General features: G+C 40.2%; 1 protein-coding gene across 2 annotated transcripts in view; it reads left to right on the top strand.

Annotated features, from left to right (window-relative positions):
• The window catches only part of TMEM131 (transmembrane protein 131), a 184,766-nt gene that overhangs the window by 107,023 nt on the left and 65,289 nt on the right, over window positions 1-12,454 (top strand). For both annotated transcript variants that reach the window (XM_084638837.1, XM_084638836.1), the window contains exons 5-7: window positions 2,358-2,481; window positions 6,865-6,981; window positions 9,530-9,652. In XM_084638837.1, coding sequence (XP_084494963.1) covers window positions 2,358-2,481; window positions 6,865-6,981; window positions 9,530-9,652 — 364 coding nt within the window. The remainder of the gene's footprint in view (window positions 1-2,357; window positions 2,482-6,864; window positions 6,982-9,529; window positions 9,653-12,454) is intronic.

Here is a 12,454-nt window from a genome sequence, read left to right as displayed (position 1 = left end):
CTCAGAATTCATAAAGGCTCTGTCTAGAACCAGAGCAGACCTGTTAGAGGATCTAGATTTCTCTTTTCCTGAAACTAACTAAATGAAGAATCCAAAAATCACAAAAAAATCTTTCTATTCTTCCTCATCCTCCAATTTTCCCACAAAGAAGTGGAGATGGAAGGGTGAGATGTTAAGGCTGAATGGGAATTCCTGCTGAGATTACTAAACTTTTAACATTCAAATGAAATCTTACAAATTTCAGAAGGCAAGTCTGCATTTCTTCGAAGAATCCCAAACTAGATATAGATTGAAAAGAAGTCAGAGGTGTTCTCAGTAGAGGTCTTTTCTCAACAACCTATCCTTGCCCCACAGTGAACAGATGGAAATCTCTGAGAATTACTTTTGAGCCAATAACCAGGACCCTTGCTTTAGCCACATATAGAACATGGCTCAGTACAAAGGACTTACCCACCTCTTTACCTCTAAAGAAGAGGGTAAATTCCATATTCACTAAAACCATTCTAGCAGCTATATGTTTCAGATGCCATCAGATTCTGTTCCACATTCATAACTTCAGTTATCAGGTGCTACATATAGCTGCATTTCTAGAAAGCCAAACAGAATGCAGAGTGAGAAGATAGTATTTCAGTGGAATAAAAATAACTTGTTAGTAACTATCCTTGTTTGATAACACCTTGGCCTTTAGCTTCAGGGTGCTTAGCACAGGATACACTTATTACTTCATAAACAGGAAGCATCTTCCAGTTACCTAAATGATATTTAATTGTGATGAAAATTGATTATCACCACTCAGGTATTTGTAAATCACTTGTTTGACAGTCAGCAAAATTATCCTGCTTCACATTTGGAACCTAAAATGAAAAGTTATAGAAACAATTGCATAATTACACTAGCATTCGTTAAGTAAACTGGTAACTAGCCAAAACGTAGGTTGCCAGGATCTTCAACCCTTTTGATTAGTATAAAACTATTTACTAGAATTGCTGTATGGTATCTACTGTAATGAAAGTGTACACTATTTGAATAGACACAGACTATAGTTTTAGGGAGCAAGTACACACAATGTACACTCGAATGATTTATGTGAAAGGTATGTATTATGAGGTATAAAACTAATTTCTTCAGAGACATTGAAGTTTGAAAAGCAATCATGAAATCAAAGCATGTCTTGTTTTGCTAGTATATATGTGCTTTAAGAAAAGAAGTGAGTAAAAAACTACGTAGAACAAATTATCAATTTGATTTCACTTGTTACTGAAAAGCTTGCAGTTTATCATTTTTGTCACGGGAATGGATTTTGTAATCTCTCAGCTCTCTAAAGCTTCTGCACTGATACACTTCAGGTAACTAAATCAGGCTATTTTAAGAACCTTTGCTATGTTGTCCTAGAGATGTAAAATTCAAATAAGAATATTAGATTATATTATAATACTGAATCAAAAGTGATGTATATATTTGTATGCTTCTAAAATATAGTAAACGGGTAGGAAATACAGGACCCAGATAGGGCTGCTCATGATGATCTAATGAAAATAATAATTTCAGCATTTGAGGGTTGCAGATTGGTGTTGTGTGTTCCCTTTTTTCTTTAAGCTACTTTGATATTACAAACTTATAAAAGAAAAAGGAAAGATGGCTTTGTCTCAGTTTTCCATCTGTAAAACAGTGATATCCCTTTACTTCACAAAGGTGCTTAGGTTAAATTCTTAATAGGGCAGGGACTGGCAACCTTTCGCACGCAGCCCGCCGGGGTAAGCCCCCTAGCAGGCTGGGTCTGTTTGTTTACCTGCAACGTCCGCAGATTCGTCCGATCGCAGCTCCCACTGGTCGCGGTTCGCTGTCCCAAGCCAATGGGGGCTGCGGGAAGTGACGCGGGCCGAGGGATGTGCTGGCCGCTGCTTCCTGCAGGCCCCATTGGCCTAGAGTGGCGAACCACAGCCAGTGGGAACTGCAATCGGCTAAACCTGCGGACACGGCAGGTAAACAAACTGGCCTGGCCCACCAGGGGGCTTACCCTGGCGGGCTGCGTGCAAAAGGTTGCCGATCCCTGGTTTAGGGTGTGTCCAGATACGAGCACCACAGAAAAGTATATAAGCAAATAAAATAAATAAACTACAGAACAAGAGCAAGCTTGTAAGGAGATGCTGCTTCTCTTATTTCCAGGTGAGACTTAAGTATTGCTTCATACTGCTTTTAATGAGGACTTATGTATGTGAACTCTTTTCACTGCTTTATTTAAATTTGTATTTCTTGTCCAGTCTTCTGTGATATGAAACCTAATAATAATTTTGTCTAATAAAACACAGTAAAAACATTCTGAATAGACTTTTATCCTTTCTCTTGTCTTTTGACAGGCCAGTTGGGATGCCAAAAATGGAAAAAGTTTATCTACATAACCCTAGTTCAGAAGAAACTATTATATTAGTATCAATATCTGCTACAACATCACATTTTCATGCATCATTCTTTCAAAATAGGGTGAGTTACTCTGCTTTTTAAAGTTATCCTGTTTTTCTTATGACTGTGAAAACTTGTTTCTCTTTGTAATGAGTAGCTCTTGCTTGAAACAAAATTTCTTATGGATATCTAAAACTTTATGGATTCTTCAGTTCTTTTGATCTTTACCTTTTGACTTTTACCAAGACTGCTAAAACAACTGCAGGGCTCTCCGGAACCGCGGCGGTGAAAGGAGCAGAACATGGGCCCACTGGACAGCCCCACGCTGGCAACTCCTCTAGGGTGGCTGTACCGCCGCCCAGCCCTTCCACGCAGCTGCGTCTCCTGAGTCCTGTCTGGGGTCTGTACAGCCCTGCCGGAGGACAGGGCCCGGGATGGGCCCGGGATGAGGGACAGTACAGCCACTCTGGGGGAGCTGCTGGCATTCTGCTTCTTTCACTGCTGCGATTCCCAAGAGAGCCCTGCTGTTCAGCCCTGGAGCGGCTGTACCACCTCCAGCCCTATCCTACAGCGGGGCTGCTGTACAGATCCCAGCCAGGAGACGCAGCTGCATGGAAGGGCTGGGGGTGGTACAGCTGCACCAGAGGACGCGGCCCGATGTTCTGCTTCTCCTGTGACTTTACGGTACAGCGTACCGGCCCGGCTATAAATATCTTAATGGTACGGTGTACCGACTATACCGCCCTACTTGCACCACTGATTGTTTGTAAACTATTTTCCTTTACATTCTAAACATTTCTTTTCGGTGAAGTCGTCCCTAATTTTGCCATGAAAGGAACCTGCATTGAAATCCTTAGGACTCATTAAACTAAGACTGAAGTATTTTTGGGGGGGAGCCACTGAAACTCTTCTGCCTTTAACCTGATCCTTAAGCCCACTAGGTCATTCCTGCTTCCTTGTCTTTTAATGTCGGTCAGTTTACTCTTTTGGCAGCTGTCGACAGGTTTTTTGTGGTAATAGTTTCTACAGCCAATTCCAGGGTTGTGTGGGGTTTTTTTTAAGTTTTTAAATGCATTTATCATAAGGGAGAAAATTAGAAACAGTAAATAAGCAGACACAACTAGATTAAGATTGTTATGAAAAATGTACCAGCTGTGCTCTAAGATTTGTTACAAAGAATACCAACTAAGTCTTACCTTTTAGGAAGTTCTGTGTCAGCTAGTTGCTGTCTGAGGCTCCCCCCACCCCCCACAGTCTGTCTAAATTAGGACAGTAGCCTATTGCTGACAATGGTTGTCAACTGGTCCCTTCTAGGTCTGTGTCAACTGATGTCAGTACAGTTTGGCTGGTAATGTAGATGGGTCAAATGGTTTTAAACTCTGACAGATCCTATATCATACTAGGCCTCTAGGACACTTCTGTGGAGATGCTGAAAACAATTTGTCCCTATTTACACTAGCAGCCAAACTGCTTTAAATATCACTTGAGGAGCAGCTGGGGGAGATTCACTGTTAAATTATCAATAATGCAAATCACTGTCAGAGTATAATCAGACCCTCTGAATCACAAACTGTGTCTAGTTCCATTCCTTCTCTTGTAATCCAGAGTGAAGCTCTGAGTCCATGTGGTGTTTTTATAAGTCATACATTACTGTATCCTTTAATCAGATATCAGTCCACAAGTACAGTTGTATTTTAAAGTTCTAACCTATTTGCTTAGATGTTCAGTACAGTACTCAGAAGCATCTTTCACTTTACTTAATTTTGAAAGGGTACAGATCCATACTTTCACCCATTTCAAAAGATGTCACCTATCCAAGAGGTGAGTCCTTTAAGATGGATACAGAAATGCTGTGCATTTAAAAAAAAACCCTCCAAAAAACAAGTAGCCCGAAAGTTTCCGGTTTACCTTAAGGATCTTTGTGTTATTTGAGGTAGCATTTTTCTTGAAGCAACTGCTATTAGCCTGTTTAATGAACACTTCATATTGGGAATTTGTTTCCTAGCTGAAGGCAGTTTAGAAAATTAAAATTAATAGAAAAAACATATAGAGCCAGCATATTGCTATAACAGATACAAGCCAAATTGAACAGCGAGGTCTGAACTGTCGCACTGAAATCAGAAATACCTTAATGTGTTCACTTCATACTTTGTAAAGTTAAATCCAAAGATCTGATTCATTTTAGTTAAACCATTCTACCTCTTTTAAACCTGATCTACAATACTCTTGATAGAGTGGATGTCAAAGCTCTGCTGATTGTACATGTGTTGCCTTGAGTATGACAAATTTACAGGGAGTTGTACTTATTACTAACCCATCAGAGCAGTTTTTTCCAAGGCCTGTGAAGCAGATGACAGGCATTGGGCTCTCAACCAAGAAATTTGAAGAGGGCTAGCATCTGTGTGCGCTTTCTTGTTTGTTTTTGTCTAGTGTGTTCAGAAAACTATAACCGTTTTTGGGTCCTTAACAATGAGATGTCCTTTCTCAGTGTTGAGAATTATGATATTTGAATAGTCAATAAATCAAGTTAAATCAAGGTATAGAAAAAATTAATTTTTAGAAATTATTTACAATATCAAGTAGCTTTGGATATGAGTGAGATTATTTGAGGATGTGGTAGGAAAACAGTGCATTATCTTTAATTTACAAATAGGTAATTCCAGTCTTTATCTGGCCAAATAAATTTCTCATTTGTCTTCATTTCTCAGTGAAATGGCAGTTCATTTTTATTATTTAAAGGACACTGTCAAGATTGGTTTACCATTTCTCCCCCCGCCTTAAATTTTGTAGAAATTCCTTCCATTTAAAAACGTATTAAAATATCACAGTACAATAGAATTAACATACTTTGGACAGACAAAGCTAAAAAAGATGAAAAAAACTGGGCACATGTAATGCTTAATGTGAGTTTTTTCAAAACGTTTTATTTCTGTTTTTTTAAAAGTGATGGATGATATGAAGAGGACAGAAGGAAAAAGGGAATAGATTTTATTTTTTCTCCATTTAAAGATAATGAACATAGACACTTTTTTAAACTCTAATACGTCAGTTAAGAGATGGGCGGTGGGAGTTGATGCACTGATGTTTCACCACCAAAGTGGCAAAGCTGGGTAATCAGAAAGTACCTTTTGATAATCAGTGCCCAAACCCTGTACTGTAATCTTTAATGTTACGGAATGTTTTTTGGTTCTAAGTGTTGAATACTCATATCAGGTTTTAAGGTCCTGATTTAAGGTTGAAGTTTGCAGTATCGTACAACTGTGTGAACACTGACATTCAACTTCCTTTGCCTATATAAAGGTAGAATGAATAGGTGATATATAGTATTTTCTCCGTATGAAATTGACTTTGTTTTCAAACTAAAATCTTTAAGAAATTTCAGTGACATTTTAGATTAAGCTGTTAGAAACCCATATGAATACATTAATTTTTTTAACGAAGTACTGTATACAATAGCTTAAATCTTGCTTTGTTCCTTGTTAATATTTTTTGCTAATGTTTAAATGTGCAGTTTCAGCTAAACATTCTTTGAACTATATAGCTTTCATTGTGGCTATCTTAAACTGATTTGAAAAAACAAATTACAATGAAGAGAAAATAAGACTGATATTAGAAATGCATTAACAAATTTAGTCATAGTCCCACTTAATGTGCCATTTTGTGGTTGCTCTTTCCTTCTGAGTCCTCCCTTTGTGCCAGAACTATACTGCAGGATCTCAGCTGCATTTAAAAATAAAATTGAGTTTCTAGCCTGTATAGTTACAAAGAAAACTTTAAAAACATTAATGGAGTGTAAAACAATGAAGTGATATCTGCCTGAGTTGTAAGACTGTCTGAAACAGTAATTCTAACACAGGAGTAAATGGCCTTGTTCATATCCATGAGTGTTAATACTGAAACTTAATGTCGTTAAATGTCAGAACTTTTTAACTGCTAATAACTTTAACAAGTAATAAACACGAAATAGTCATCTGTTTGTTTTTATTTATTTTGGGTAGCACCTTAAGTTGCTATACAAACACAAATGTTGTTATGGTCCCTGCCCCTAAAAGCACAACCTTTGACAACCTTCTGTGCGTCCAAAAGTTCTGTCATAATTGCTAGTTTCTTCACAACAACATTCATTATGCAGCTATAAGTTATCGGTACAAAGTTTCTGCAGGATATTGAACATAAAAATGTAGGGTGTAGTGTAAATTTTAATTATAATATCAAACTAAACATGTAATGTATTGATTATATTATTCATATTCACATTTAACTCCATTTAGAACCTCCTTTGCTTTATGTGAAGCTGCCACAGAATTTCTAGTCTGCTGCAAAATCCTTTCCATAGAATTTAGGTCAAGTTCGCCATGAAGTACACTGGAGGGGATTCTTGACTATAATATGCAACAGTGTTTGTTTGAAAGGTGGATAGTCCTCCTTCAATGTTCTTATTTTCTCATTGCTTTTATTTTTCAGAAAATTCTTCCAGGAGGGAACACATCTTTTGATGTAGTTTTCCTTGCAAGAGTAGTTGGGAATGTAGAGAACACTTTATTTATTAACACTTCTAATCATGGGGTATTTACTTACCAGGTAAGAGAAGAAATGCGAGAATAATCTTTTTAACATTCTTAAAATAGATAACCATATAGGTCTGTGAATATCTTTTGTGACTATGTTTAGTGGTAGGTATAAAAAGTGTTGTTTAGCCATCTAAAGAGGTGCCAAGATATGGAGAAAAGTGCCACAGAATTTGTTGCCTGAGTGTGAACATTAATACCTATAAACACCATTATGCTCACAAATTGCTATATGTAAATACCCCTATCAAAACCTAATACTGAGCATCCTGTCTGAAAAGTTTCCTGAAGACAAAGGTATGCAGTAGCTTACCCATTGTTATCACAAGTTTGTATCTGTTCCTGATTGGGGCAACTTTTTAATAGAATGCTTTCCTTTGGTGTTGTGCTGAAAGCTAACAAATTAAGGGCAAGAATCTGACCCCCTAACTCATATTGTGGATGCTGTTCAGTGAGAATAAGGGTATCTGAATCAGATATTAAATAACTTCACATATAAGGGGAGCTATAGTTTGTATATTCTGTATGTACTAGGGAGTGACGAAGGTTCCTCCATATATAATGTGGATGTCTTACTGTTAAGTTAGGAGGATGGATTATTCAAAAGTCTGGCAATGTGATAGGGATGTCAACTTCTAGGTCACTTGTAAGTTGATTCAAATCACTAGTAAATTAAGTATTTGCCATTAGTAAATCTACCAGTACTGTTAGGCATATGAGAAATGAGTGGGAAAGAGAAATGGTGGTGGGCAAGTAGATTCTGGAACCAGGTTACTAAGCCAGTTTTTGAAAATCTGTACTGAATTCCCTAACAATATGGTTTCTTTTTTTTAAAAAAAGTAACTGCAGAAGTTATACACCAGTAATTTTGTTGTTGTTTACTAGATGCCCAATGGGCCAATTTAATGTAATAATTCATATGCAGATTTTAAAGTTTGGTTCTAGTCTGAAGTCACACAGTAAAAAATGAGAGAGAGAAGAACAAAGCTGGCAAGGTGGACGTAGGTTAAAATGCTCAGTGTATTTTCTTATAGTACTAGAGCAGGGGTCTCAAACTCAATTTACCTTAGGGCCAGTGCCAGTCCTCAAATCATCCCAGCAGGCCAGTGTCATTCATGCCGCCCAGAACCCGCCCCCCCCCCCAACTCTGCCCCCCACCTGCCTAAGGCTCTGGGAGGGAGTTTGGGTGGGGGAGGAGGTCTGGGGTAGGGGATTGGGGTGCAGGGTCTGGGAGGGAGTTTAGGTGCAGAAGGGGTAAGAGGTTGGGCTTTGAGAGGGAGTTTGGGTGGGGGAGGGGGTCTGCGGTGCAGGCTCTGGGATGGAGTTTGGGTGCTGGGTGCAGGCTCTGGTTGGGGCAGGAGGAGGGGGTGGGGTTACAGGCTCTGGGAGGGAGTTTGGGGCTGAGAGGTGTGTGCAGATCTGGGAGGGAGTTTGTGGGTGGGAGGGGTTGGGGGTGCAGGCTCTGGGAGGGGGTTGCGGGGTGTGGCAGTTAACTGGGGCTCCAAGGCGGGGCAGGCCAGGGGCCCTCCCCATGCTTCTGCCCCCCGCAGCTTCCCATTGGCTGCAGGGGCGCTCGGGGCGGGGGCAGCGTGCGGAAGCACAGCCCCGCCCCAGGGCCACAGGGAGGGGCTGACAGCCATGTGGAGCGAGTGCACAGGAAGCCACTCAGCTCTGCTGTGTTGCCAGTGATGGGCGGGGACCCAGGCCATTTTAAATTGCTCAGGGGTTGGGGGAGCACCAGGGGGCAGCAGGTGGGGCCAAGGCAGAGACCTGGCCCCAAAATTGCTGGAGGCCCACGGGCCACATTGGAGAGGTTCTCAGGCCGCAGATGGGGGCCAGGAGTTTGAGATCCCTGTACAAGAACAAGGGAGGATTCAGTGAAATTGAAATTTAGAAATTTTAAAACTGATTAAAGGACATTTTTTTATTCACCACACAATTAACTTGTGGAACTCATTGCCACTAAATATAATTCAAGTGAAGGATAATTTACAAAAAGAATTAGCTGTGTGGATAATAAGAACATTTTCTGCTAAAATGGATAGGGTAGAAAAATATAGAGAAATACTCATGTTTCTGCGTCTAAGCCTGCTGCTCAGGTACAAAGACCATGTGTGATATTAGAACCTATATAGAACAGAGAGGAAGTTTAGTTGTTTAGGAAGAAATTACAGCTATTCTGTAACTGTCCCTTATGAGATGTCTTTCACCTTTGCGAAACATCTGGTACCGGCCACTCAGAAAAGATATCGGACCAGAGAGATCAACAATCTGACCTGGCTTTCGTCACACTCTATGTTCCGTGTTTGTGTGTCAGTAGTTAGCAGAGGTGACGGGTATAGAAATCATACTCTTGGTTGTACACTGAGCCAACTTGATCTGAAATAAACATGGATTTCCATGATGCCTTTTTAAAATTAATTTTCAGAATTAGAGCACACTTTAAATTGATGGCATTTATTTGAAAAATTGCCGAGTCCGTTCCCTAAAATTGACACATTTTTTAGATACAATACTAATTGCAGAAACTAAGACTCTTTTTTTCCTCTGGTTTGAAACAGGTGTTTGGTGTTGGAGTCCCGAACCCTTATCGGTTGCGCCCTTTTATTGGGGCAAGAGTTCCTGTAAATAGCAGTTTTTCTCCTATAATAAATATACACAATCCCCACAGTGAACCTTTGCAGGTGAGCATCAGGTGCCAGCTTCATGTATGTGTTTATTTTTTACAGTGTTCACTGAAATTTGTTCAATATTTGCTTTGTTGAAATTGTATAAAAATTACAAAGTGTTTTGTTTCAGAATGCTTCCCCTCCCTCCCCCCACTTTTCAAAACTTCTTTTCTGGTATTTTGAGCACTAATGTGCCCTGTTTAAAATGCACTAAAGGAGAAAAACACTCATAACTGATTTGATGACTTGATTGTCTAATTTAATATTTTGAGAAGCTGTGTTCAAAACATTGTACGGAATTACAAATAAACAGGTATGTAAATTTAGGGTCGAATCTTGCAAATTATAAGCACTTGCATAACTTTACACGCAAGTCCCACTAGAATAATTGGGATTGCTCACAGGCAGAAAATTGAATAGAAGTTTGCATGATTTGGGTTTCTTATGTGAAACTACTCCCTAAAGAAAAAAGAACAGGAGTACTTGTCGCACCTTAGAGACAAATTTTTTTGAGCATAAGCTTTCGTGGGCGACAGCCCACTTCATTGGATGCATGCAGTGGAAAATACAGTAGCATGATTTTATATACACAGAGAACATGAAACAATGGGTGTTACCATGCACACTATAACAAGAGTGATCAATTAAGGTGAGCTATTACCAGCAGGACAGCGGGCGGGGGAAGCCATCAGGAACAGTATCCCCAATAATGTCACGGCAAACCTGGTGGCTGAACTTTGTGACTTTGTCCTCACCCATAACTATTTCACATTTGGGGACAATGTATACGTTCAAATCAGCGGCACTGCTATGGGTACCCGCATGGCCCCACAGTATGCCAATATTTTTATGGCTGACTTAGAACAACACTTCCCCAGCTCTCGACCCCTAACGCCCCTACTCGGGCTACATTGATGACATCTTCATCATCTGGACCCATGGAAAAGAAGCCCTTGAGGAATTCCATCATGATTTCAACAATTTCCATCCCACAATCAACCTCAGCCTGGTCCAGTCCACACAAGAGATCCACTTCCTGGACACTACAGTGCTAATAAGTGATGGTCACATAAATACAACCCTATACCGGAAACCTACTGACCGCTATTCCTACCTACATGCCTCCAGCTTTCATCCAGACCACACCACACAATCCATTGTCTACAGCCAAGCTCTACGACACAACCGCATTTGCTCCAACCCCTCAGACAGAGACAAACACCTACAAGATCTCTATCAAGCATTCTTACAACTACAGTACCCACCTGCTGAAGTGAAGAAACAGATTGACAGAGCCAGAAGAGTATCCAGAGGTCACCTACTACAGGACAGGCCCAACAAAGAAAATAACAGAACGCCACTAGCCGTCACCTTCAGCCCCCAACTATAACCTCTCCAGCGCATCATCAAGGATCTACAACCTATCCTGAAGGACGACCCATCACTCTTACAGATCTTCGGAGACAGACCAGTCCTTGCTTACAGACAGCCCCCCAACCTGAAGCAAATACTCACCAGCAACCACACACCATACAACAGAACCACTAACCCAGGAACCTATCCTTGCAACAAAGCCCGTTGCCAACTGTGTCCACATATCTATTCAGGGGACATCATCATAGGGCCTAATCACATCAGCCACACTATCAGAGGCTTGTTCTCCTGCACATCTACCAGTGTGATATATGCCATCATGTGCCAGCAATGCCCTTCTGCCATGTACATTGATCAAACTGGACAGTCTCTACGTAAAAAAATAAATGGACACGTATCAGACGTCAAGAATTATAACATTCAAAAACCAGTCGGAGAACACTTCAGTCTCTCTGGTCACTCGATTACAGATCTAAAAGTCACAATATTACAACAAAAAAACTTCAAAAACAGACTCCAATGAGGGACTGCTGAATTGGAATTAATTTGGAAATTGGACACCATTAAATTAGGCTTGAATAAAGACTGGGAGTGGATGTGTGTCACGGTTCCTTCCCCACTCTGAATTCTAGGGTGCAGATGTGGGGACCTGCATGAAAGACCCCCTACGCTTATTCTTACCAGCTTAGGTTAAAAACTTCCCTAAGGTACAAACTTTGCCTTGTCCTTGAACCGTATGCTGCCACCACCAAGTGTTTTAAACAAAGAACAGGGAAAGAGTCCACTTGGAGACATCTTCCCCCAAAATATCCCCCCAAGCCCTACACCCCCTTTCTTGGGGAAGGCTTGATAAGAATCCTCACCAATTGGTACAGGTGAACACAGACCCAAACCCTTGGATCTTAAGAACCAATGAAAAATCAATCAGGTTCTTAAAAGAAGAATTTTAATTAAAGAAAAGGTAAAAGAATCAGCTCTGTAAAATCAGGATTACAGGGTAATCAGATTCAAAACATAAGAGAATCCCTCCAAGCAAAACCTTAAGTTACAAAAAGACACAAATCAGGAAGATGCATTCCATCGAGTACAGCTTATTTTACCAGCCATTAAACAAAAGGAAATCTAATGCATTTCTAGCTAGATTACTTACTAACTTAATAGGAGTTGTAAGTCTACATTCCTGATCTGTTGCTGGCAAAAGCATCACACAGACAGACCAACCCTTTGTTCCCCCTCTTCCCCCCCTCTCCCCCAGATTTGAAAGTATCTTGTCCTCTCATTGGTCATTTTGGGTCAGGTGCCAGTTAGGTTACCATAGCTTCTTAACCCTTTACAGGTGAAAGGGTTTTTCCTCTGGCCAGGAGGGATTTTATAGCACCGTATACAGAAAGATGGTTACCCTTCCCTTTATATTTATGACAATGTGTCATTACACAAAGTAAA

Source organism: Lepidochelys olivacea (genome assembly GCF_965140295.1).
Source record: "Lepidochelys olivacea isolate rLepOli2 genome assembly, chromosome: 1".
Classification (NCBI taxonomy): domain Eukaryota; kingdom Metazoa; phylum Chordata; order Testudines; family Cheloniidae; genus Lepidochelys; species Lepidochelys olivacea.
The sequence above is the reverse complement of the archived record's forward strand: the minus strand, read 5'-3'. Positions and strand labels throughout refer to the sequence as shown.